The sequence below is a fragment of the Chiloscyllium punctatum genome, chromosome 20 (genome assembly GCF_047496795.1).
Source record: "Chiloscyllium punctatum isolate Juve2018m chromosome 20, sChiPun1.3, whole genome shotgun sequence".
In the NCBI taxonomy this organism is placed as follows: domain Eukaryota; kingdom Metazoa; phylum Chordata; class Chondrichthyes; order Orectolobiformes; family Hemiscylliidae; genus Chiloscyllium; species Chiloscyllium punctatum.
Genome location: NC_092758.1, coordinates 34962717 through 34989188, shown reverse-complemented (window position 1 = coordinate 34989188; position 26472 = coordinate 34962717). Strand labels below are relative to the sequence as shown.

General features: G+C 40.0%; 2 protein-coding genes across 2 annotated transcripts in view; one reads left to right on the top strand and one right to left on the bottom strand.

The window, feature by feature from the left end:
- Positions 1-390, bottom strand: part of sec24a (SEC24 homolog A, COPII coat complex component) — a 64232-nt gene extending 63842 nt beyond the window's left edge. Inside the window, exon 1 of the mRNA XM_072590660.1 lies at positions 177-390. Within this exon, the coding sequence (XP_072446761.1) occupies positions 177-264 (88 nt within the window). The 5' untranslated portion in view covers positions 265-390. The remainder of the gene's footprint in view (positions 1-176) is intronic.
- Positions 391-6680: 6290 nt separating this feature from the next.
- The window catches only part of sar1b (secretion associated, Ras related GTPase 1B), a 29623-nt gene continuing 9831 nt past the window's right edge, over positions 6681-26472 (top strand). The window contains exons 1-2 of the mRNA XM_072590659.1: positions 6681-6861; positions 19339-19426. Coding sequence (XP_072446760.1) covers positions 19357-19426 — 70 coding nt within the window. The 5' untranslated portion in view covers positions 6681-6861; positions 19339-19356. The remainder of the gene's footprint in view (positions 6862-19338; positions 19427-26472) is intronic.

Below are 26472 nucleotides of genomic sequence, written 5' to 3'. Positions count from 1 at the left end.
CACTTCAACCGGGGAGGACGACGCCCTCCCAACCCACCTAACGGTCCGATCAACTCGGGGGGCAAACAGGCACACGGCGGCTCCCGGGAACGCCAGGAGGATCGCCTCCCGACACCTACTCCGTTTCTTCACCGCTTTCCCCCGCCCCCACACTCCAGGCTTTTCCCCCTGCTTACCGTTGTGGCAGGCTGGCGGGGCCCCAGGCCCGGCGTTAGTGAGGGGGGGCCCACCGCCAACGCTGTAACCGCCGCTGCCCCCAGACATGGCCGCACCGGAACGGGACCGGCTCTGTGACCCTCCCCCTATCAAACAACCTCCAGCCCCCGCCTCCGATTGTGACGCTGCCTCCACCACGCGCGCGCGCGCGCACAAACGTCGCTGCCGCCCGACCCGAGGGAAAGTCGCCAGCGGAAACCAAAGCGGCCCCGGAGAGCCCGCACATGCGCACTCAATACACGTGGCACTTCCGGTGTGACACCTTAAAGTGAAGGGACGGAAACCTATGGAACACCATGTCCCCCTCTGCGACCTACATTGACTTCAAAAGCTGCTTTTTAGAAAGGGGGCTATTCTTAAGCGTCTAATTCTGGATAAAATGTAACTCAGCCTCATGTAAAGGGCGACAGCGATGTACAGAACCGTTATAGCAGTAGTTAAGGGTCATTATGGCTCGATGGTAGTGCCTCCATCTCTGTGTCAGGAGGCCCAGGTTCAAGTCTTACTTGTGTAAAAGTATCTGAATAAGTTGATTAGAAAATACTCTGAGCTGTAGAGTACCGAAGACTCTAAAGTTAAAATAAAGTCCCTATTCATTTACCCAGTCCTCACAGCTTCATTAGGGAATCCTAAAATTAGTCACGTGACTGAAAATTACTGGTGATCTTACTGTCCTTTCGTTCCAGTTGGAGACTAGGTTTTTTTTGCAGCAGTGTCATAGCATCCTTGAACAAGTTGATTAGGAAATACTTTCTGCAGACTATATTAATTTTTAAGTTGATCCTGGTGCTATGACCAGACAGATTGAGGAATCCTGTGTTAAACAGATTACCTACACTTGACTGGCTGGATTACACATTATAATTATCCCAGTTATGGGAGAACTGTAGATATCTATTGGCCCATGACCTCAAAGTAAGCACATTCAAAGCTGAAGAAAGGCTTGAATATTTATGACATTTCTTTCAGTTAGGAATTAACCGTGTTTTTAAGGCTTGCTTACAATTAGCAAATGGAAATTTTTTGGATCACAGATTGAAGGGTTAATAATGAAGCAGCATAGATACAGTGTGAATGGAAATTAGAGGTTAGAAGACATGTACATCAAAGGTATGGAATACACAATGGAATAAATAATTGAATCAGACTGTGACCAAATATAAGAATATCTTAGTAAGATGATAAAAAAGAAAGAGATATGGTAACAGAACAAGCCCATTAATTTAAGTCAGCCAATTTGGAGCACAAAGATGTACTTGTTGGCTCAATTAGGTTAGTTCCCTTTTGTGAAGAAAGTGAGCACTGCAGATGCTGGAGATCAGAGTTGAGAGTGTGGTGCTGGAAAAGCACAGCAGGTCAGGCAGCATCCGAGGAGCAGGAGATTCGATGTTTTGGGCATGCTCGAGATGTCAATTCTCCTGCTCCTCGAATGCTGCCTGACCCACTATGCTTTTCCAGCACCACACTCTTGACTCTAGTTCCCTTTTGTCAATTGTTTGGAATTCCTTCAAAGATGTCATTTATTATTACATAAAGCACAGTATCTGACATTTATACAGTGTGTTTAAAGTAATGAAACATCCCATGGACTTCACAGGAGCACTGTAAAATGCATCGTGTTGTTGAATTATGAAGATAACCAACAACTTGATTGAAGAATTATAAGTAATGGATCAATGCAGAAATGTGCAGTGCAGAGGCAAGAAGGTAGGGAGGAAATTTCATAGAGACCTAGTAACTGAAGACACTGCTATTAATAGTGAAATAATTATGACTAGGAATGCTAATGTAGCAGATATAGATGAATGCAAATATCTCAGAATTATGGCATTTACAGAGATTAGAGTTAGGGAGGGGCAAGGCTATTTGGAGAGTTCAAAACAAGGTTGAGCATTTCGAAATCAAGATATTGCTTGACTTGGGACCAATGTAGGTCAGTAAGCAAAGGGGTGACAGGTGACAGGAACCCGCTGAAAGTTATGACTTTCAGAGTTTTAAAAACCCTCATGTTTGCAGAGGATAAAATGCCACAATTGTATTGGAATATTTGCATCTAAATGTAACTAAGACCTTAATGAGTGTTTCAGTGAATGTTTGAGCTGAGACAGTTAAATTGGGTGATATCTTGGAGGTGGAAATAGCTGTTTCTTTCTGTAAGTATGAGATTGGAACCTTTCTTAGGAATCAAAGTTGACAATAGACTGCCTGAATCTCAAGGTGTCAAGGAGAGGAATGAATTGGTAACTAAGGAACAGAGTTCAGAGCAGGGACCAAAAAAGCTGGCTTCAGTCTTCCCAAAACTTAAATGTAGGAAACTTCTGTTCATTCAGTATAGGATGTTTGATAATTTTGTAACAGTAGAGGAACCAAAGGAGGCAGAGACACCATAGGTAACATTATGGGACAGGAAACAAAATCTTTTCAAGCGATTCTTTGGCTTTATTAGATAGCTAAGGAAGGAACTAGGGGAAAACAGTCCATAGATGCTGGATAATAATTGAGAGGCCTTGGAGGAGAATGGTATGGTCAACCAAAACATACTTTGTATCAACTCAAGAAGACATCAGGGGATGAGTCTCCAAATGGATCAGGAAATTCTATATTTCAACGAGGTAAAAACAATGACTGCAGATGCTGGAAACCAGATTCTGGATTAGTGGTGCTGGAAGAGCACAGCAGTTCAGGCAGCATCCAAGGATCTTCGAAATCAACGTTTCAGGCAAAAGCCCTTCATCAGGATTCGAAGCTCCTTGGATGCTGCCTGAACTGCTGTGCTCTTCCAGCACCACTAATCCAGAACTCTGTATTTCAGCCTAGAACACAGCATTCTGAAAGACACCAGTCAGAACAGGTCAGTCTGTCAGCTAGCTCGGTGATTGGAGCATGGTGCTAATAACACCAAGGTAGGGTGTTCAGTGCTTCTCGTGTGGAGTCGTGATTCGCAAATAGTGGATTCACAGTTGCAACATTAGTGTCTGTCTTGGGGCAGCACTGTGTCTTAATGCTTAGCACTGCTACCTCACAACACCAGGGATCTGGGTTGGAATCCTGTCTCGGGCGAGTGTCTGTGGAGTTTGTACATTATCTCCGTGTCTGTGTGGGTTTCCTCTGGGTGCTCCAGTTTCATTCCACAGTTCAAAGATGTGCAAGTTAGGTGAATTGGCCATGCTAAATTGCCCATAGTGGTCAGAGATGTGTAGTCTAGGTGCATTAGTCGAGGTAATTGTAGAAGAATAGGGATAGGGGAATGGGTCTGGGTGAATGACTCTTCAGAGGATTGGTGTGAACTTGTTGGGCCAAATGGCCTGTTTCCACACTATAGGGATTCTATAATTTCTATGATAATGTGTGAGAGTGAGAAACGGAGTGTGTGATGGAAGGTTGAGATGGAAGGGGTGAAAATGTGTAAGGGGGATGAGAGAGTGAGGGGAAGAGTAAAGGTTGTGTACATGAGTGTGGAAAAGAAAAAACTAGAGAGAGTGTGTGTTTGAGAGAGTAGAAATGGATGGAAAGGAGGGGGTGACTTTGTGCAGGATGGAGGGTAGGGCAAGAGAGAGTTTGGTGTGAGTCCTGAGCTTGCTGGAGCCAGGCACACTTTTCCTTCCTCCTACTCTCCAAAACTCCATTCACAAAGCAGACTGGGGACAAGAGGAAGAATACCTAGTTTAAAGAAGATCATACTTGTATACGAATTGAACCAAGACCAGGTCATAGTGTGCACCAGGAGAGGTGAACACACGGTCAGTGCTTATTAAACCCAGCCTGGCTCAGCCTCAAGCCCCATCCCTTTCTCTCATGATCAGAACTGGGCGACTTGTCTCTCCCTGCCTCTGATTTTTGACACTTTTTCTGTTAATTAACCCACCCAGACCCATTTTCCTCTGACTAATGCACCTAACACTATGGCCAATTTAGCATGACCAATTTAACAATTATTTTCATACACTAAACCAAACTGAAGGATTCGCACATCAACTACAACACAAGCTGCTTCAAAATAAAATTCCCATCACGCTACTTGAGCAATGCCTTTTTCATAATGATTAAACATATCCTGTAATTCTGTTAACATTCCCATAAAAATTGTGATTATAATCTAAGAAGGGCATTAATTACACCTTTTGAACATACTCCACATTCAAAACGGTCATAGATGATCTTCTAGGTCAATTCAACCAGGAAAACCAACACATTCAGAGTTAAATTTAAGGATTATTTGTGCTGTGGACTAATGTCTACACAGAGGTAAATGAAAACTACCTAAAGTTGATTTCGCACAATGTTAGTTCAACAAAAATTTAATCTTGTATTTAAGGCGTTTTACATTATCAAACAAAATTTGACAACATTTACTAACAGTAAAATGAGCAATTTTTCTTTTTATCAGCTATAGCAGCTGTGTGTGCATCAGCTATAGCTCGGTTAGCTGGCACTCACCTCTTCCAGGTTCAATTCCCACTCGACTGGAGCACAGAAAATCAAGGCTGAACTCCAGTGCAGAACTGAGGGGATACTGCATTATCAAAGGTGCTATCTTTTCAACGATATATTAAATCAAGTTCTTGTGGGTATGGATATAAAAGATGCTATGGCATTAATTTAAAGAAGAGTATACTGTATATAATATACTCAGGTTTGGGCTGGCAAGTGACATCTAACATTTCTGTCACAATATACTGTCATCGACTTCTGTACCACCTGATTCTGCCTGGCTTGCTGTGTTCCTTCAGCCTCCTGTCTGTCTACTTTACACACAAGTGGCAGGCAATGACCATCTCTGGCAAGAGAGGATCTAACCCATTGACAATCAATGGGATTACCATCACTGAATCGACTATCAACATCCGGAGGGTTACCATTGACCAGAAACTGTACAATGCTAGCCAAATAGGTACTGTGGCTACAAGAGATCAGAGGCTAGAAATCTTGCAGCGAGTAACTCACCACCTAATTTCCTCATGGTGGTAAAAACAATGACTGCAGATGCTGGAAACCAGATTCTGGATTAGTGGTGCTGGAAGAGCACAGCAGTTCAGGCAGCATCCAAGTAGCTTCGAAATCGACGTTTCGGGCAAAAGCCCATGGCTGTCCACAAGGAACAAGACAAGAGTCCAGATGAGTGCTGCTGCACCAATACTCAAGATATTTGACACCATCCACAACGAGGAGAAAGTGAGGACTGCAGATGCTGGAGATCAGAGCTGAAAAATGTGTTGCTGGAAACGCGTAGCAGGTCAGGCAGCATCCAAGGAGCAGGAGAATCGACGTTTCGGGCATAGCCTGCTTGGCACACCCTCCTCATTCCTGAAGAAGGGCTTATGCCCGAAACGTCGATTCTCCTGCTCCTTGGATGCTGCCTGACCTGCTGTGCTTTTCCAGCAACACATTTTTCAGCACCATCCACAACGAAGCAATCCACTTAATAAAAACCAAAATAACTGTGGATGCTGTAAATCAAAAACAAAATCAGAAATTACTGGAAAAGCTCAGCAGATCAGGCAACATCTGTGGAGAGAAATCAGAGTTAACATTTCCGGTTGAGTGACCCTTCCACTTGATTAGCACTACATTCACTCCCTCTACCATGATTCTGAGTAACAGCTGGGTATACTATCTACCAGTTGCACTGCGGAAGCTCTTCAAGCTTCTTAACTAGCATCTTCCAAGCCCATGACCATGAGCACTAGATGGACAAGGGCAGCAGATAATGGAAACACCATCACCTGCAAGTTCGCCTCCAAGCTGTACACCATTCCAACTTGGAAAATATATTGCCATGCCTCCAGTGCCATTAGGTCAAAATCCTGGATCTCACTCCCTGAGGTTCTTGTGGGTGTACTTACAGCACAATGACTCACAGCGATTAAGAAGGCATTTCACCGTCACCTTCTCTAGGGCAAGTAGGGATGGGCAAGAAATGTTGACCCAGCCAACGACATACATATCCCGTGAATTTTTTTTGAATGAGGGAGTTTTCCTCAATGTCGTGGCCAATATTTATACCTGATTCTAGTGTAGATTTTCTGTCTTGTCATGGTTTCCACAGATATACGCAACCGACAAAATATATTACCATCAGAAACATGAAATGTAATAATGCAAAATGTATTACTGTCAAGGTAATTCCACTGGAAATATTGTGAGACACATGTTTTATTGCAAAACGTAGACTGAAAGCCCTCTCAGAGTTATTATCGTTAACAGAGATTTATGTTTTCACTAAAATAAGTTATGAATTTCACTGGGGGAAAAAAGCTATCTGTCAAGTCACAGGATCCCAGCTGAAATACCTATTTTGAGTTGTTTGCACTCCCGGGTAAATTATTAAATCTTGCAGTTGGATGCCCTTTGCCTTCTCCTGAGAGTGAAGTCCGCTCAGGGTGATTTGGTGGGCGGACCAATCTCTCCGAGCCGCTGCCGTGGGGAGGAGGAGCAAGGGACTGGTTTCGTGGCAGTCAGCGGCCAGCGGGGGAAGAGTGAGCAAGTTGCACCTAGCGGAAGTGAAGCGGTAGCCATTGTTGTGTCGTGGCTTTGACGGCGCTCAGGTGATTGTAAGCAGCGGAAAAAAAAAGATAACCAACTCGGTCTGAGCCTTGGATAACATCCCGGCGCTGAGCCACGGTCTCCTCCCGCTTACACTTCCCGGTGAGTTACACATCGCCTGACGATAGCTGTCCTGGAGAAGAGAGGCCGGGCAGCGGAGTACCGCTGTGTTCATCTATCTCCCGGTGACTCCCTCCCAGGGGATTCCCTGCCAACAACACCCCGAGACTCTCTGCCACCAACCCCTCTCCCTCCCCCTGGAGACTCTCTGCCACCAACCCCTCACCCCTTCCCCCCTCCCCCCTCACTCTGAGACTCTCTGCTACCAACTCCCATCCCCGCCCCCGAAGCCCCCTGATGATTTCCACCTATCTTTGTCCGCCTACCCTCCCCTTTTTTTTAAACCGAGACTCCTCTTACTCTCACCTCCATCCCCGGAGTAGAGACCACCATTTGCCCTCCTCCGTCCCCTCCCTGGCGGCCATCCTCCCTTTGCCCTTCTCCTGCCGCTTTCCTAGGACCTGGGGGCATGCGGCGGCTGGGACGCCGATTAGATACTAATGAATTGCTACTTTGCCCGGCTGTGGCCCACTCCCATTTGGATTTTAATATTGAAACATAACCCCGATGTTACACAGTACGTTTTAACCGAATCCCAGGTGCATTTTACTACAGGTGAAATCTCATCACCCTCCATTCTGTTTAGGTTTCAAAAAAACATTGTTATCAAAGGGTTGTGCCCATCCTTGTTTCTTTCCCTCCTGAGTTTCAGATCTCAGAGGTAAAGATATAGTTCATTTGTTTTGAATAAGACGCGACTTGGCTGCTTACTTTGCTGGTTCAATCACTTTACTGTTAATCGTTTGCTACCTGGTTTACTATTGTTGCCTGTATGTCCTGCCAACTTTTTTTTGAGTATTGACAATCATCCAGTGTTTAAATAGCTAATCAAAAAATGCTATCACATTTAACGAATGTACTGTATGTCCTGAGGGTAATGCTGCTGTGCAGTAAAATCCATGGGAAGGTGATATTTAAATTTCAAACTGATAATTGGTTCCAGTGAGGACTGAGGCCTGCAGATTTTGAATATTCAAGCTAGACTCCATGTATAACAGGTGCATCACATTTTGAGTTGGGGATGTTAGAATATAGTATGACTAATGCAAGATAGCAGTAGCTACAATTTTGGAATAGCAGTGATGAAATAGAATAATGGCTTGGGTAATGCCAATCTTGGAAGAGTTTCTAACCTTAAGGAAGGATACAGGAGCTGGATCTTGACAGTTCATATAGCACCTTTGACACAGAGTGCTCTGGTTGGATGTTGTGAATTAAGAGTTGACTGACAACGGAACTAAGCAGAAGTAGAATCAACTCATTTAGTTCTGACTGCATTTTGAAACCCAATTTAATTTAATCTTTCCTCCTTGGTTTAGCAGGTTTAAGCAACACTTTGTGCAACTGAGTTATATAAAAGAGAAAATAGAAATGCTATTTTCATAAAACAAATTTATTTTAAAATATTTTTTAGTTTGTGAACAATTAACAAATATCCACATTCTGGTAACATCTTATTAAGGAAATTTGGGATTATCTGACTTTCCAAGAAAGGAATAAATATGTCCCAAAATATTCTTGTTATGCTTTACGATCTTGTGCTGGTTTTGTTTATTTTAGGAGGGTGCAATTATTAAGGCTTTTTTTTGAGTTGGTGCTTTTTGAGGTTGAACGTATTTAAATCAGCACAATTTCCAACTGCATTTTTGTTTCTGTTATGTTTCTAGCATCCCCTCCATCTTTTTGTTATGCACACCTTTTATCATACAGCTGAGGGAAAGTGTGTGCTTAGTTATATTTTATGTGGCCAATATTTAGTTTAACGTATGGTGTCACTTATAAGTGGACACTGTTGAAGGTGGCAGTCTGAGTTTGCCAATATTTTCCTGTGCTTTATAAAATTCTTATTGTCATAAACAGCAATGCAAACTCTTCCACATTGGTGTCTCTTTTTTTTAAAACTTTAAGTAAATTCCCATGACCAAACAAGAATTCCAGGTTTTCAGTTCTTGAGTACTTAATGGGAGATTTATATAAGGGATGTGTCCAAAAAAACAGACCATTTTAATCCAGAGGGATGACTTATGTCTAGTTCAGTTATTTTTTTGAAAACCACTTGGTGTTTGTGTGCCGTTTCACATCTGACACTGGCACTGTGGAATACCCAATTGAAACTGCTTCACTTGCCAACTCTCCTCAAAATCCATCGAAGTAAATCTAATTATCTCATTGTTTGGAATTTATGATTTTTTTTTAAGTTCCAATGCAGCAACTCTTCAGCAGTTGTCCAACAAACCATTCATTAGCTAGTGAGTAAGAATAGGAAATTTGGGTGACTATGCCTGTGGCTTGAGGTAATCTTTGATTCTTTAGTAATCAAGCATAAGCATGCACGTTTGCTTGATAAAAGTACAAGATGGGTCAAAGTCTATTGTTAAATCGTAGCTTTTGATAGGGAGTCCATGGATAGACAGTACAAATTATTGTGATGTTAATCTGTGCTGATCCAGGTATCTTGTTTGGTTTCTTGTTTGATGCTAATACCAGGAACCAGTTTATATGTCACACTGTGCAAGGTGAATGTTTCACAGTTCAGAATTATCACATTTGTCTCAAGGGTTAGTCCCTTAAACGTGTAAAACTGTGTATACAGTGCAAACTACTCTGGGGCAGTGATTTTCCTTTTTGGCTGTTGAGGCATATCAGATTTACAGGGTTTGACGTGGACAATCCAAGGATTTTTTTTCCCAGTATACCAATGGTGTCAGTGACCCAACTGGCATGTGGTGTAATCTGCCATGTGTGCATGTTGTTTGACCTTTGGTTGCTCACATGCAATAGGCAGCTGTTAGTCTTGTGTTGTGCAATAAAAATCAGTCCGTTATCCAAACATTTTAATTAACTCTTTCAGTGCTGGGTGACCATTTCGAAGGCCATTTCAAAGTAGGTAGTAGGTATAGATCCTCTGACAACTTTTATTTATCCCAAAGTTTGAGTCTAAGTATTACAAACCTAGATATATTTTTGCTGGGTCAGAACACCAACAAAACTTGTTTAGTTAGGAAAATTTCAGTTTAATCAGTGGGACAGTTTAGCACAAAATAATTTTTAAAAATGCTTGCAATTAATATGCCTTTTAACATTTTTCAAAAAGTGCTAAAGGTGCTTGGTAGCAACATCATCTGTCAAAAGTGGACTTTGAATTGGAGGAGGACATATGAGAAGGGATGTTGTCAGCAGTGGTTAAAAAATGGGTTTTAAGAACAGAAATTTTGGAGGATAAACTATTTTAGGTTGGAAATTTTAGATGAGATCAAAAGCAATAGAAATAGGAACAGGAGCAGGCCATTCGGCCCCTAGAGCCTGCTCTGCCATTCAGTAAGATCATGGCTGATCTGTGACAATCCTCGCGTCCACTTTGGTGCATTTTCCTTTAACATTCCCTGTAGCCAGTGATTCCCCTATTGATCAAGAATCTGTCAAATGCACAATGGAACAGAAATATTTCGGGTGTATTTCTGTGAGGAGTTCTGTGTCTCATTGCTTGAAATCTTAGTAATTCCTGTCTTTGAAATCTTTTAAAGTATCTACACGTGAATGTATATGCCATAGATACATTATGTTTGAACAGAGTAAATACCTTGTCCTCCATGAACAGCAAATTGTGTGTCTATCACTACAGTTGTCATGCGGTGTGGTTGATTGTTCCAGATTTTAATTGAGTGAACTTAAATCTTGGAATTTGTTTCCTGGCAGTGAACTTTGAGAGCTAGTTATCAGGCTTGAACATAAAATGGCATGGGTGAAGTATTGTGTGTTAAGGTTTTCTTATGACTTCCTAAAATGTGGACTATTGACACACAAATATCAATTTGTATTGTCGTCACTATATAAAATCAGCGTTTCAGTTAATTAGATTTGCTAATCTATTCTTGGGCATCTAAGATACATTTTGTGTGTTTCTAACCCTGGAGCATTTATTTTTAATTTTAGTAAGTGAATAGCTTGCAGCTTGTTGTATATCCATTTTTATCATTTCTAAAATGCTATGTGCATTTCTCTGGGTGGAATTGTTGTACTATTAATTTTGTTGCACTCTAGACATAATTTGTGATTATGTTTTGCAGACTTGGTAGTAACATGTTGGATAAAAAAAACTAGGTAATAATGCCAAGAACACTCATTGAGCTAAATGATCACCCTCTTTGCTGTGCTGTTCCTTGATTACTCCCAGTAACCAATTACTATTGAGTCATGAAAATCGGAATGGTTCCAGGATCCAACCTGTCGTCTGTGTTGTACTGTAGTTGATTTCAGTATTTCTTGGCTGGAAAGGGGAAAATCTAAAAAAGGTTCTCAAAGATCATAGAATCCCTACAGTGTGGAAACAGCCTACCTGGCCCAACAAGTCCACACCGACTCTGAAGAGTATCCCATCCAGACCCATTCCCCAACCCTACATTTCCCATGACTAATGCACTTAACCGACACCATCCCTGAATACTTCAGGCAATTTAGCATGGCCAAAATATCGAACTTGCTCATCTTTGTGGGAGGAAACCAGAGTACCCGGAGGAAACCCATGCAGACATGGGCAGAATGTGTAAACTTCATATAGATAGTCGCCCGAGGCTGGAATTGAACCCAGGTCCCTGGCACTGAGGCAACAGTGCTGACCACTGATTGCTAACCATGAATCTCAGTGGCAAGGGACCAAAGGGGCAGGAAAATATGGGGCTTCACAGTGACTCTCTTGTGACATGAGCATTTCCAGTTAAGGCTCACACAATGTATAAAGTCATTGTGGTCAGATACCCATGCTGAGGAAGTTGGCTGGATGCTAGTTTGCAATGCAGACTGATGCCAACATCATGAATTGAATTCCCACGTTGACTACTTTTACACCTTGCCTGAGATATGGTGACTCAGGTTAAACCATCGCTAATTATCTCTTTCTAATGAGAGAACAGCCCAGTGGTGCTGTGAGACTGCGGTGACTTGATCTTTTTTCTCTGCCTACAAGTGAGAAAATTGGTGAAAAATAAAATCTTGCTCTAATTCATATTAGATTATTTGAACTCAACTAGGGCAATAGTGTAATTGGCCTCAGCATCCCCAGGATGAGAATGAGAAGCCAATGTTTCAGCTTCTGCGCTTCAAGCACTTTGTTCAGGCATCAGGTTAGGACAGGAAGGGCTCCGTCTGTCTATCCAAATGGAATTATTATTACTGAAATCGATAGTGATAGCAATGCAAATGAATTTGAATTCTGATGCATTCAAAATTTAATCTATTTAGGTGCAGTATCTGTAAAGTTTGGCACTGTGCTTTTAGTTTTTTCAAAACGTAGTACCTGCAAGGGTGTTTTTGCATGGTGTTGTTTCCCTGCACACACGCTTCATGATACCTAATGGGTGGTGTAGCTAGAGCTGTGTCGCGATGCCCGTGTATGACATGGCAAGAACATTGCCTAGATGTATGGAATGTTCCTGCGCTATGTTTTTTTGCTTCCTTCACGATGGAAGAGTATGGATATTTGAGATTTTTAATCTATTGTATAAAGTTCTTTTCGATCATTTGAATGGGAATTCAAGTATTTAGTTTTCTTCCACGTTTTGGTATGATTTTATGAAGCCATTAACAAATGCTACATTTTCATAGTTACCAATAACTTTAGTGAAATGTTGCCAAAGCAGTTGTTCACAACAGTTTGGTATGATGGCAGACAATTTGTTTGTAGGAGCACTTGAAACATAGCCAAAGATATGCATCTTTTATCAGGGATCATTTGAAACAATCAAGATTGTTCAAAACAAGATTGTACATATGAAATACTGTGTGTAGTGTGGGAATAGAATGCATTTTTAATGAGTGGTGTTAGAACATAGAACATAGAGCAATACAACGCAGAACAGGCCCTTGATGTTGCACTGACCTGTGAACTATTCTAAGCTCATCCCCCTACACTATCCCATCAACTTCCATGTGCTTTTTCAAGGATTGCTTAAATTTCCGTAATGTGGCTGAGTTAATTACATTGGCAGGTAGGGCATTGCATGCCCTTATCACTCTCTGAGTAAAGAACCTGCCTCTGACATCGGTCTTAAATCTGTCACCCCTCAATTTGTAGTTGTGCCCCCGAGTACAAGCTGACATCATCATCCTAGGAAAAAGTCTTTCACTGTCTACCCTATCTAATCCTCTGATTATCTTGTATGTCTCTACCAAATCCCCTCTTAGCCTTCTTCTTTCCAATGAGAATAGACCCAAGTCTCTCAGCCTTTCCTCATAAGAGTTTCCATCCAGACCAGGCAACATCCTGGTAAATCTCCTCTGCACCTTTTCCAATGCTTCCACATCCTTCCTGTAATGGGGCGACCAGAACCATACACAATATTCCAAATGGGGCCGCACGAACGTTTTGTATAGTTGCAGCATGACATTGCGGCTCCGGAACTCAATCCCTCTACCAATGAACCTAACACACCATATGCCTTCTTAACAGCACTATCAACCTGGGTGGCAACTTTCAGGGGTCTATGTACTCAGACACCAAGATTCCTCTGCACATCCACACTACCAAGAATCTTGCCATTGACCCAGTACTCTGCCTTCCTGTTATTCTTCCTGAAGTGAATCACCTCCCATTTAGCTGCATTGAACTCCATTTGTCACCTCTCAGCCCAATTCTGCAGTTTATCCAAGTCCCCCTGCAACCTGTAACATTCTTCCAAACTGTCCACTACTCCACCGACTTTAGTGTCATCTGCAAGCTTACTAATCCATCCAACTAAGTCATTTATAAAAATGACAAACAGCAGTGGTCCCAAAACAATAATTGTGGCACACCACTAGTAACCGGACTCCATGCAGAATATTTTCCATCAACCACTCACTACCTTCATTCAGAAAGCCAGTTTCTAATCCAAACTGCTAAATCACCCTCAATCCCATGCCTCTGCATTTTCTACAACAGCTTACCATATGGAACCTTATCAAAGGCTTTACTGAAGTCCATGTACACCACGTCAACTGCTGTACCCTCATCTACATGCTCGGTCATGTTCTCAAAAAACTCGGAGGTTTGTGAGACATGACCTGCCCTTGATGAAACCCTGTTGACTATCTGAAATCAAATTCTGGCTTGCTAGATTATTATGAAACCTATCTCTTCTCATCCTTTCCAAAACCTTTCCTACAACTGATGTAAGGCTCACTGGGCTATAATTGCCTGGGTCGTCCCTCCTGCCCTTATTAAACCGATAGACAATGGTGATTCAAATATCAAAGCCAAAGGCATCACTATCGCTTCCCATGGATTCATTGGATAAATCCCATCCGGCCTAGGGGACTTGTCTACTTTCACTCCGTCTAGAATTGATAACATCTGTTCATAACTACCTCAATCCTTTCTAATTTCATATATTGTATTTCATTCTTCTCTACAATATTCTCCATTCTCCTGAGTGAAAACCGATGAAAAATATTCATTTAGCGCCTCTCTGATCTTCATAGGGTCCACACTCAACTTCCCACTTCTGTCTTTGACTGGCCCGATTCCTACCCTAGTCATCCTTTTATTCGTCAAATACCTATATAAAGCTTTAGGGTTCTCCTTTATTCCTTCTACCTCCTCAAAACTCCCAGTCTGGTCTATGTTTAGATGAAGCTATACCAAGTGAAGGCTCCAGGCACAAGCACATCTTGTATGAGGAAGTTTGTGGTGTTTTGGAATGGCGCGTTGTCATGCATCATTGTATTACATGCGTGTTCAGCACCTGGGTATAGTTGGAATGTGGTTGAGGAGAACATATGGAGGCTTTGCAAGAAGTGTCAAATTAAAACGTCAATCTTTCAGATGGAGGAGCTTGTGAATAAAATTGAAAGTTCATTAAATATGCATGCAGCAATGTTCGATCTTATAATTGTTACCTTAGCCAAAATTGAGGTTGTAGCCACTATCTCTCGATTCTGTCTTTGGCGCATTAACTATTCAGCAGAAGTAGCAATATTGATGTGAAAATGTTTCTCTGGGGATTGTCTGTGATCCAGCTAACGCACAAAGACAAAAATTTATTGTAATTTTAATTTTGTGATCAATTTTTGTACACGGAGGGGCATACTTTGCTATCTTAAGAAAAAGATGCATCCTTTGTGCGCACAAACTGCCGTTTAGAATATGTTTGTCACTCACTCCACTGCTGTTTGTAATTTTGTTGTATACAAGAGATATTGGAAAAGTTGATGCCCCTATGCTGAAGATGCCCATCTAAAGTTCACTAAAATATAAACGGCAACTTGAAATCTTGCAGCGATTGTTTCCTGTCTCCGTTGCTGAAATAGTTTTCATATTTCAAACCTTTCTATCATCCTCTAGTGGTTTGGAGTACTACAGCAGTTGATGGGTGAGCAAAGCTGACCATTTTGGGGCACAGAAAGGTTTTATCCCCTTGGTTGCAAGGGCGACATAAATTGCAAATCAAATCTGCTGTCTAGTTTCTCCAAGCCCACAATATTAAAGTGTAAATTTGCATCTCGTATTTCCATCTGGAGTTGTAAATCTATTACTTACAACCAAGTTGTTTGACTGCCTTTTTTTATTATTTTTTTTTTACCTTGCCTCTTTCTCTATTGCTGTAATATGGTTCCCCATGTGACTCAACAGGTAGCATGTACATTCTGTTAGAGCATGGGTTATTATGATTGAGACTAATCTTAACCTGTAGCATCCATAAACTTGTACTTCTTCATCTGGTATCCCCATCTGTCAATCAGGAGCAAAAGCTCCAGCTGTTCCCCACCCATTTGGCTGAGATTTATCCAGTTCAGGCCAGGGATTAAAATGTTCCTAATTTATCTCACTTGAGATCACACTGTTGACACATTTGCCTACATGCGTAGGGTGAGGGTGCATTAATCACTAATGTTTCATAGCTGTTCGGGTGTCATGCTTATTGTTCAGTTCTGAGGCTCTGGACACAGCACCGTTTGGTTAATTAAAATGAGAATACAAATTTAATGACCTAATTGGTTGACCTAATAATGAATGTGTAAGAATTTAACATTGTGCAGGCTAGAACTTAAGATCTAGGAATAGAAGTAATCCATTCAGCCCTTGTGTCTGCTGCACCATTCAGTGAGATCATGGTTCAACTGATAATTCTCAACTCCACTTCTCTGCCTTTTTCCCTACAACCTTACTGATTAAAAATCTGTCTATTTCAATTTTGAAAACACTTAACGACCCAGCTTTGGTAAAGAGTTTCACAGATTCACTACTCTCTGAGAGAAGAAATTCCTTCTCCTCTATGTCTTAAATAGGTAACCCATAGTCTGATATTATGCTTTTTTAGTCCTCTACTTTCCCACGTGGGAAAACAACTTTTCAACATCCACCCTGATAGGTCCCCTAAGAATCTTGCATGTTTCAATAAAGTTACTTCTCATTCTTTCATATTCCAAGACGTACAGACCCAACCTCCTCAACTCTCCTCAAGTTTGCCTTTCCTGTTATTTGCTGAACTTATATGCTAACTTTTTGTGATGTATGAATGTGGGCTCCCAAAACCACCTGTTCTGTAGCTTTCTGCAGTCTTTCTCCATTTAACTAATGCTCAGTTACTCCTGCTCTTGCCAAACTGTAAAGGATCACATTTTCCCACATTATGTTCCATCTGTCAAGATTTTTGCCCCCTTGCTTACCCTGTCTATATGCCTCTGTAGACTGTTAGGGTCATCTTCATCACTTACCTTCCCAATTTTTGTCATTGCAAACTTGGCTGTAATATATTCACTTTCCTCAACTAAGTAATTATTGTAGAATAAAAATAACATGCCCCCAAGACTGATCTCTGTGGCACTCAACTAGTTGCACAACATCAGCCTGAAAATGCCCCTTTATCCCAGCTCTCTCTTTTCTGTTGGTTAGCCAGTTGTAAAGTTCTTTTTTCCTGAGATTCTTACACACTTAATGCAACTGCAATGCGCCAACTTCTGTGAATAACCAAAATATTAAGCCAATACAGTGCAAGCTGTGGAGAATCTCTTAACACTTCGCCATGCTTGCGAAGCTTTTAGAGAAATCTCTCTGAACGAAGGAAACAGTTCTTCCTTTATATGAAATCTTTACATCACAGCCAGTAATGCCCACAAGACAACCCCCAGCCACTTCCCCACAGTCACATGCCACTCAGGACACAATGCAGTGACCATATCATCTCCAGAAACAGTGTGATGTAAATCATCCCTTAATGGTCAAATCTGTTGAGAATCGTTTCTTAACTACAGGGAGTAGTCAAAATTCCAGCTATGATGTTCTTATTGATTTTGAGTAGGATGATGCCAATGTAAATTATCTCAGAATAATAGGAGATGGTCATGTAAATGGCTCTGAATGGCAAGGGATGGGAATGTAAATTCCTTACATTCTCCCTGTGTAGAACAGACATCCCTTCCTGCCCCATCTTGCAGGTCAGCAGAGCAAATTAACTCTTTAGCATGGATAGAGGATTGAGAGATATTAATATACCAGATCCAACCCAGTGGACTCTTATATTAAGTAGCTTAATGTGGCTGAGGGAATTCCTTGACTTTTTTTATAGTTTTGACCTTGAATCAGTGAAAGTATCAGCATCTTTCTTTTGCACTGTAATATTTCTCTCAAGGGTCCCTCCGAAGTGATGATAATTCAGCAGGACAATTAACATACTTCAGTTTTTCCCTCCAGTAAACTGAGGAATGTGTTGCAAGCATAGGCTGGCTCTACCCCACCACCCTGGCTAAGGACATGGTATCTATCAGAATTGGATCCAATCTTGAATTGGTGTAACATTTCCTTAAGCATACTCCCCATTGATATTATAGAATTGTGGTGGGCAATGGAATCTCTAATCAAATTCTCTCAGCCATTAAGGGACCTACCTGCTGAGATCAGTTTTCATATTGGACATAATTGCTTTTTTCATAAATGAGTAGACTTTTTATGAAGCACACCTTTTGGCAGAATCCTGACTCTCCAATCAACACTTATCATAGTTTGATAAATATACAAAAAGCCCTTTATATATTTAGGTTCCTGATTTGCATAATCTTATCAAGTGTCTTTAGGCACTGTGCACTGTCCACATCGTAAACAAATCTGGAAAATATTGTTTGCACCTGTTGTGCCAACGTTTTATACTGCAAATGTCCAGCGTAGGGTTGTATTTTCTTCTTGTCATTTTGTATATTATTGATGACTGAGAAAGCCCTGCAACTTTGCTAATTCTCCCTCAATGTCACCGAATATTGTCAAAAATATTTGCAGTGAACGTCACCTTTTAGTTGTAGAGTCATAAATTATTTCACCTTCAGCTTTGTAATGTACTATTGTGCTATAATTGAAGCACAGATTACCAGAGATCGTGATGTGTGTGTTAATCATTGAAGCGTCGGTTTCCTCCCAAAAATGCAGTTTTGACTCATACGGACTATAAAATATCAATTGCCAATTTTGCAGTAGACGGCCTAGAATAACACTTGATATCAGTTTAAGTTAATTCAATGTAATACATTTTATAGAATGAATTGATTTTACATGCATACGTTAAACAAAATAACAATATTTTAAGAATTGTTTCATTCATGTTCATGATATGACAGAATGGATATTCATATTTTTGCCACTGTCTGATGATCGCTGGTAAGTGACAATTTTGCCATTGAGGTCTTTTGGCAGACTTTGAGTGATCTTGGTTTTTTGCCTTAGCATGAGAGATTTTCATTTTATAAAGCTGCTACAGCACCTAAATATTGCTGTGAAGTCTTTGCTGCCCTCTGGGTTTGAATTGGTCCACTTAAGGGCATGTTGTAGTTCAGATGATATAACCATTCTGATGATTTTCATGAACTTAAACCATTCCAGTTAAGCTTCTTAAAATCAACTCTTTCTGGTCCCTGATCATTTTAAAGTTTCAGAAGAAGGTTTTATATACATATATTCTTTGGGAGATTTATTAAAGTTGAGTGTAGATGCTCTTTTGGAAGAAGTGGGTTGGGCCAAATATCTCTACTTGTTTTTAATGAAGTAAATATTACTCCTTCAGATTACAGCATTCATTACGCTACTGAGCTTGACATTTTGCTTGCAACAGGATCTATGTTTCTGTTTGGAAGCTAACGTCTGAATCATTGGGAAAGAACTGAAATTATGTTTTTAAAAAATAGAAAAGTGCGATAAGTATTTAAAACTGAGCCTCCGTTAACAATTTTAAAAAGAATAACCATGATTTTGGGGTATCTGCTGAAATTTGAAATTGACAATTTGCTTCTCAGAAAAAGTACTGGTTGGGTAAAGTTTTGCATTTGTTTTTGAACCAGTTTCAGAAGAGATTTTTAAACTCCCCATTTTTTTTTCCCAAAGCGTCATTTGGAAATTTGAGTGTTGCCCAGCTGTAACTGAGAAAGATTATTATCGAAACTTTGATGTGCTGTACATATTCTGTTGTGTAAAATAAGTATCCGTTTCTTTTTCTGTTTCAGATTCCGTAAGACTCGGATATGACCTCCTTTTTTGAATGGATTTATAATGGTTTCACTAATAGCTTCTGTAGTGCACTTCAGTTTCTAGGTAAGAATTTCTGCTTATCTTATAGAGTCATACAGTATGGAAACAGACCCTTCAATCCAACTAGTCCACGCCAACTATGTTCCCAAAACTAAACGCCTCACTTGTATGCGCTTGGCCCATATCCTTGAAACCTTTCCTATTCATGTACTTATCCAAAAGTCTCTTAAACGTTGTAACTGTACCTGCATCCTCCACTTCCTTTGGTAGTTCATTCCACAAACTAACCACTCTGTTTTTCAAAAGAAAATTTGCCTCTCATATCCTTTTCAAAACTTTCTTCCCCTCACCTTAAAAAAAACTCCCCTGTTTTGAACTCTCCCAGTCTAGGGAAAGGAGCCTTGCTATTCACCTTATCTGCACCCCTCATGATTTTATAAACCTCAAGGTCACCCCTCAATCTGCCAAGCTTGAGTAAACAAAGTCCCAGGCTATCCAGTCTGTTTTTATAACTCAAGCCCTCCTTTCCTGGTAAATCTTTTCTGAACCCTTTTCAATTTACTAATATCCTTCCTATAGCAGGGTGACCAGAACTTCTCACAGTATCCTTGTAGAGGCCTCACCAACGTCCTATACAACCTCAACATGATGTCCCAACTCCTGTACTCAAAAGTGTAAGCAATGATGGCAAGCATGCTAAATGTCTTCATAACCACCCTGTCTGCTTGTGAAGCAAAGTTCAAAGAATTATGTACCTAAACCCTAGGTCTCTTTGTTCTACAACATACCCAGGGCCTTAACATTAATTGTATAAGTCCTGCTCTTGTTTGTTTTACCAAAATACAATACCTTGCATTTATCCAACATATACTCCATCTGACACTCCTCTGCCCATTGACTGAATTGATCTTAGATAACCACCTCTTTGTTCATTATACCTCCAATTTTGGTGTCATCTGCAAACATGCTAACTTTACCCCCTATATTCTCATCCAAATCATTTATATAAATGAAAAACAAAAGTGGATCCAGTACTGATCCCTGTGGAAAACCATTGGTCACAGGCCTCCAGTCTGAAAATAAAGCCCACCACCACCTGTCTCCTGGAATCAAGATAATTTGTACTCAATGGCAAACTCACCTTGAATGTCCCGTGATGTAACTTTGCCACTTAGTCTATCCTGTAGAACCTTGTCAAAGGTTATCCAAATGTCCATGTAAACAATGTCTGCTGCTGTTCCTTCATCAGTCTTTTTGGCTACTCCCTCAAAAAAACTGAATCAAGTTTGTGAGACATTATTTTTCTTGCACAAAACTATACTGACTATCCCTAATTAGTCCTAGCTTTTCCAAGTGCATGTAAAAGCTCTCTTTCAGAATTACCTCCACCAACTTATCTACTACGGATATTAGGCTCACAGATCTATGATGTCTAGGCTTCTCCTTATACTCTTTCTCAAATAAGGACAGCATTAACAACTGTCCAGTCCTCCGGCATCTGAAAGTCTAAACTTCAGATGGTTTGCTAAAACATAATGCCATATATAATTTACAAGTACAGATGTAAATTTTGTAATATGTATCCCCACTCTGATTTCTTTTCCTCCTTCCTTTACCCAAACTCTTCCCGAGAAATATTTCCAACGAGCATGAATTAAATGCAAATCTAACAATAAACAGTTCAAGGTTAAGGCAGACATTCCATTTGCCTTTATTGCTTTTTGTACATATCTCACTTTCTAATGTTTGACATCTTTGTGTCTGCGACCTCTCAATGTGTATTACCTTCATGGATTCTCAATACAAATGGTCAGCTGTAATGTGATTCGAAGTATCCTGAACACACAATCATTCTCTGTTATTGCTGACTTATTTTGTTTATTTTTATTTTTTCTGTCAACTAAGTAATACTGACCTGCACTTGATGCCACTTGTCGCAGATTAAATTCCAAGGTGAACATCTTACTTTAAAAAAAGGTTCCTTTGACTACACACTATTCAAACATCCAAATTGTTGTACTAAAGACCACTGTGACAAATCATGCAATTCCTGTTGTAACTGGGAACTATTGGTCCCCTTTGTACTTCAACTATAAAATATATATCTAGAATAAAGTGTTCTCTCCATATTCCATGGAGACAAGCAAACTGCTCAATTGTTATGATAGATTGAAATGCAAAGTGAGTCAATGACAGGCTGTGATAATGGAGTGAGTAAAGCGATAAAAGATCACAGAATAGTCACCAGTATAGGAGACCATTTGGCCCATTTTGTTTTAAGCATTAAAATAGCACCCAGAACTGCAAATGCTGGCGATCTGAAACAAAAACAGAAAATCCTCGAGAACGTCAGGTCTCACAGCATCTGTTGGAAGAAAGCAGAGTTAATGTTTAGAGCCCAGGCCTATTGTGTGCTCTGACTGCCTGAGAGTTTTGAATTAGTGCCAAATGTATGTATTTTTTTCATAATCCTGCACATTGTTTCCCTTTTAAACAATCTTTCAATGCCCACTTGAAAACCTCAATTGAAACTAACTCCACCACTCTTGAGCAGAGCTTTCCAAACCCAGACAATGTGTAGTGTGAAAGTTTTTTTTCACTTCTTTTGCAATGTGCTGTCAAATCGTGACCTCTGTTTCTCAAACCTGTTGAGAACATGAACAGTTTTTCTATATCTACTCTGCTCAGAACCTTCATGGTTTTGAAAATCTCTGTCAAATCTTCGCTTACCTTTTTTTTTCTAAGAAAAAAATCCCCACTTTGATTTATCTTCAGAACTGAAGTTTCTTATCCTATTTTTGTAAACCTCTTCAGCATCCTCTACAATGCATCCACATTCTCCTTAATGTGGGTGGACAGAGTTGTACACAACACTCCAGGTCGTGTTGAACCAGTATCCTATACAAGTCCAGTGTAATTTCCTGGTGCTTGTACTTCTTGCCACTATTAATGAAATCTCTAATATTCTATGTTTTATTAACAGCTGTCTCTACCTATCCTGCCACCTCTAATGTCTTCTGCAGATAAACACATATGGGGCCCAGAAAAGATGTAATACTCATGGGAAAAAAACATTACTGAATTAGAGATGAGAAAGTTGATTCCTCCAAAAGTAAGGTACCTGTGTTGTTTGTAACAAACACTGAGAATGCTCAAGAAACCCATCAAGTTTGGCAGCATCTGTGGAGAGAAAACACAGAGAACCTATTCTGAAGAAGAGACACACTGGACTCAAGTTTAACTGTTTCTCTCCTCACAGATGCTGCCAGCCCTACTGATTTCTCTAGCATTCTGTGCTTGTTTCAGACTTCTAGCATCTGCAGTATTTTCTTTATATCTGTGGTGTCTATGTTCTGTTATTAAAAATTGCTACAGCTTCCCATCAGCAGTTATCCATTATTCATCCCTAATTGTGTTAAATCAAACCAGATTTTACAAGGTATATTGGAATGAAATCTGATCAAAGCAATGAGTTATCAACTGAAACAAAAGCGAAATAGATGCTGAAAGTATAGAATGGCAAACACTGGAATTTGACAGATCATGACTCATCTGTGGAAAGAGAAACAGTTGGAGACCATGTTAAACTGACCTGTCCGCCAGAGTGTTTTGAGATTAGTTGCAGTACTACTTTGAGGGGGAACGGTAAAATATTTGTGTCAGTGAAGAAAAAGCAAAATGGGACCAGATGATTGGAACAAAATATTTCCAGAATCTTGAAAAGTTGAGAGGTCACTATTTTCTAAAATGGTTAAATACAGTGTTGATATTGAAAGCCTCTTCCAAAGCTAAGAAGATGTATCTTGAACTTGTAGTGAACTTTATTAAAATAGTGTATAGAGGAGCCCTGGGATAAAAACCTGAGGTCAACTCCCAGATGCTGGAGATTGGAGTCGAGTGTGTGGGGTGCTGGTCAGGCACCATCTGAGGAGCAGGAGAATCAATGTTTTGGGCATAAGTTCTTCATTAGGAATGCTTATGCCTGAAACGTAGGTTCTCCTGCTCCTCGAATGTTGCCTGACCTTCTGCGCTTTTCCAGCACCATTGTATCAAGTAAAAACCTGAATGGCAATTGTGTGGAAGGTCAGGATCACACACTGAGCTAAATTAGCAAAACAACCAACTGATTTGCACTAGTCTCCCCAAAGTAGAGGATTGTGAGCATGTAGTGCCAGTTTTGGTACTTGACTTCTGAGATGTATGCAGCACAAGTTTTACTGTTGCAGTGAAGGAAAGGAAAAGGTGTGATGATTTGTTTTATATGAAGTGCAATATTAAAATTGAATACTAAAGAATTGCAGATGCTAGATATCTGAAACAAAAAACAGAAATTGCTGGAGAAATTCAGTAGGTTTGACAGCATGTGTGAAGAAAAAGCAGAGTTAATATTTCAAGTCCATTGACCCTTCAGAATTGAGAAGTTCTCCAACAATTTCTGTTTTTGATATAAATTGAAGAGCTATATTTTGTATGAGGCAGAAAGATTTCACGTATGGTTCAAGAGGCTCACCAAACCACTCCTTTACAAGATAATGCTTTTTGGAAACATGCATTTAGCTAATTTGAGATTTTCTCTTGCATTTTGTGTAAGTAATCTGCTGGTTTCCATGTGCAATACTGACTTTCCAGTTCCTAATCCAGGTATGCTTTCTTGCCTTCTGTAATATTCTATCTAGTCAAAATGCCACTAAAAAAAATTCTGTTCTTAAAGTGCATGCAATTTAATTAATTCTGTTAGTTTTGAAGAAATTGTAAACAGCTATTTACCTCAATCAAATCAAATCTTTAAAGTCGGCTCTTAAAGAAACTGGAATGGTAGAATAAACAGCAGTCCTAAAGCAGCGACCAATTCACACACAGCAAACTCCAACAGATAGCACTGTGAGACTCTGTGTTTGTGATGTTGCTTCATTAATAAATATTAGCTAGGATACATAGAATAACTCCACTGCTCTTCAAAGTAGCATGATTAGCTCTTTAAGTCTACCCAAGAGAGCGAACAAGACCTCAAACGATGTTGCATCCAAAAAATTGCATCTTCCACACTACAGCAATGTGTCAGAAAATTGTCAGTTCTCCATGATTGCATTGGAGCTTCCAGGAATTAAAGCAACATTCAAGTTAAAGAAGCTTAGCATTAAAATAAATATGTATATTTTGATTTATTTTAAGTTTCATTTCATAGTTAAATTCAGGGTACTAGAAAAATTGCTGTTCACTGATCAAAAATAATCCAATTTGGGTCATAATGAAAAAAATGCATTTTGTTGAAGCTTTGCATCTTTCATGAGAACATATCACAAGAATACAAATTCAAGGGAAAAAAACATTTGTACTGCAGGAGAGAAGAATGTTGATAGATTGGTAAGTACACTCTGGTAGAGGTGTTGCAATGAAGAATGAGCTCAATGTTGATTGACAGTTAACTGCCAGACTTTATTTCACCTGAAACTAATTGAAGCAAGATATGGCAGTTAACTGTAAGTCTACTGTAGTCTCTGTAATGTCTCTGTCAGCCAGTTTACTTGCCATCCAATTAGCCCTCTTATGCACCAAAAATATTGTTTTTTCCCTGTGAATATGTATCCTTGTGAAAAGTCCTGATGAGTGATAAATGATAAGATTCAACAAAATATCTGCAAAACTCGAGCTCTGTACTACCAAACAACTATTAATGATCTTATTGAATATTGAAGAGTCAGTTCATTGTTTGAGATGGGAAAGCTGAGAGATTAAATGTGTCAGGTGACCAACTATGACCAACTGGGCTACATTGGAGCTGGGCAGCCATATATCTCCAACCAAAGTTGCAACCTGACTATTGCAGCATTTCATTGGAGTGCCAGCCTAGAATTTTGGGTTTTAGCCCTAAGGTAGGCCTTGAACTTGGAATCTTACAATTCAGAACAAGACTGCTACCCCTGAGCCACAGCTGGTGCAGACTAGAATAACATCAAATAAGTTTGGAACATTTATGCATGATTATTATTATAAGTGCCATCTACCCACCTTGTCAAACACCACCTGCCCCCATCTGTGGTAGAGTCTGAGGCTCCAGAATTGAATTATCCATCCACTACAGAATCCCCTACACCCCGCCAAAGTGTTAACTCTAAGGGATTGGCAAAGGAGATGGTGATTATACCCAGTAACTGTGCAGTATGTGAAAGATGTGTAGTGTGAATGCACTGTGTGTTTGATGCCTTAGTAGAATTGAAACTTTTAACATTTAGATTTAGCAAAAGAGAACTGACTTATTTTCCCTGTCTCTTTGTCAAACGATTTTATTTTTCTGACCAGTGAAATTGATGATCTCGATTTCTTTGATACTGTGGTCATGTTAGCTCATTCCTCGCTGTTCACTTAGAATTTGATTCAATTCACTGAAACCTGATTCATTATATACGTCATTGGAGTGTGACAGCAAGTAGATTAGTTTTTATTACCATGTTGTACCCAAACTTGTTCAACAACCTTATATACATGGATTGGGTGTGTCAGGTGTAAACCCAGTATAATAGTGATTACTGCTGAATACTAATGATCCTGGAAGCAGCAAGCTCAACAGAAACTATAATTTGGTTTTTTTACGTATATGTGTCTAATATGAGAAAATTACAAGTGCATTACTAGTGCTTAATTATTTTCCATAATTGCACAGCATTATTTTTGCTTTTGACTTGTTATTCTGTAGTATAGCTAGCTGGCAGGGGTCTACGTGAAAGTCATTACTTGTGTAGATTGTTTCTGTTCAAAATTTATTATTAAAAAAGCTGATCTGCCTAAGGTATATAGCAAAACGTCTGGTTTGAAATTCACTGTCAAACCCTATGAATTGTTATGGTTGTACTGTAGATCTGGACCATATCTGTATGTAAAACAGAAACAAAGGATGAAAAAAGGCTTTTTTGGTCTTTAAACGCATGCTTCTGTTACCCAGTCAATACATTAAAATATGGTTGGATTGAAGTTGTAGCTGTATGGGACTAAAGACAAATTTACCTTACCGTGTACTATCTAACGAAAATGAAATATTCTGCAGTAAAGAAAACTTGCTTCATTCAAGAAGTATCCATGCATAAGTCAAGCATGAAGGGAACCTGTGACAT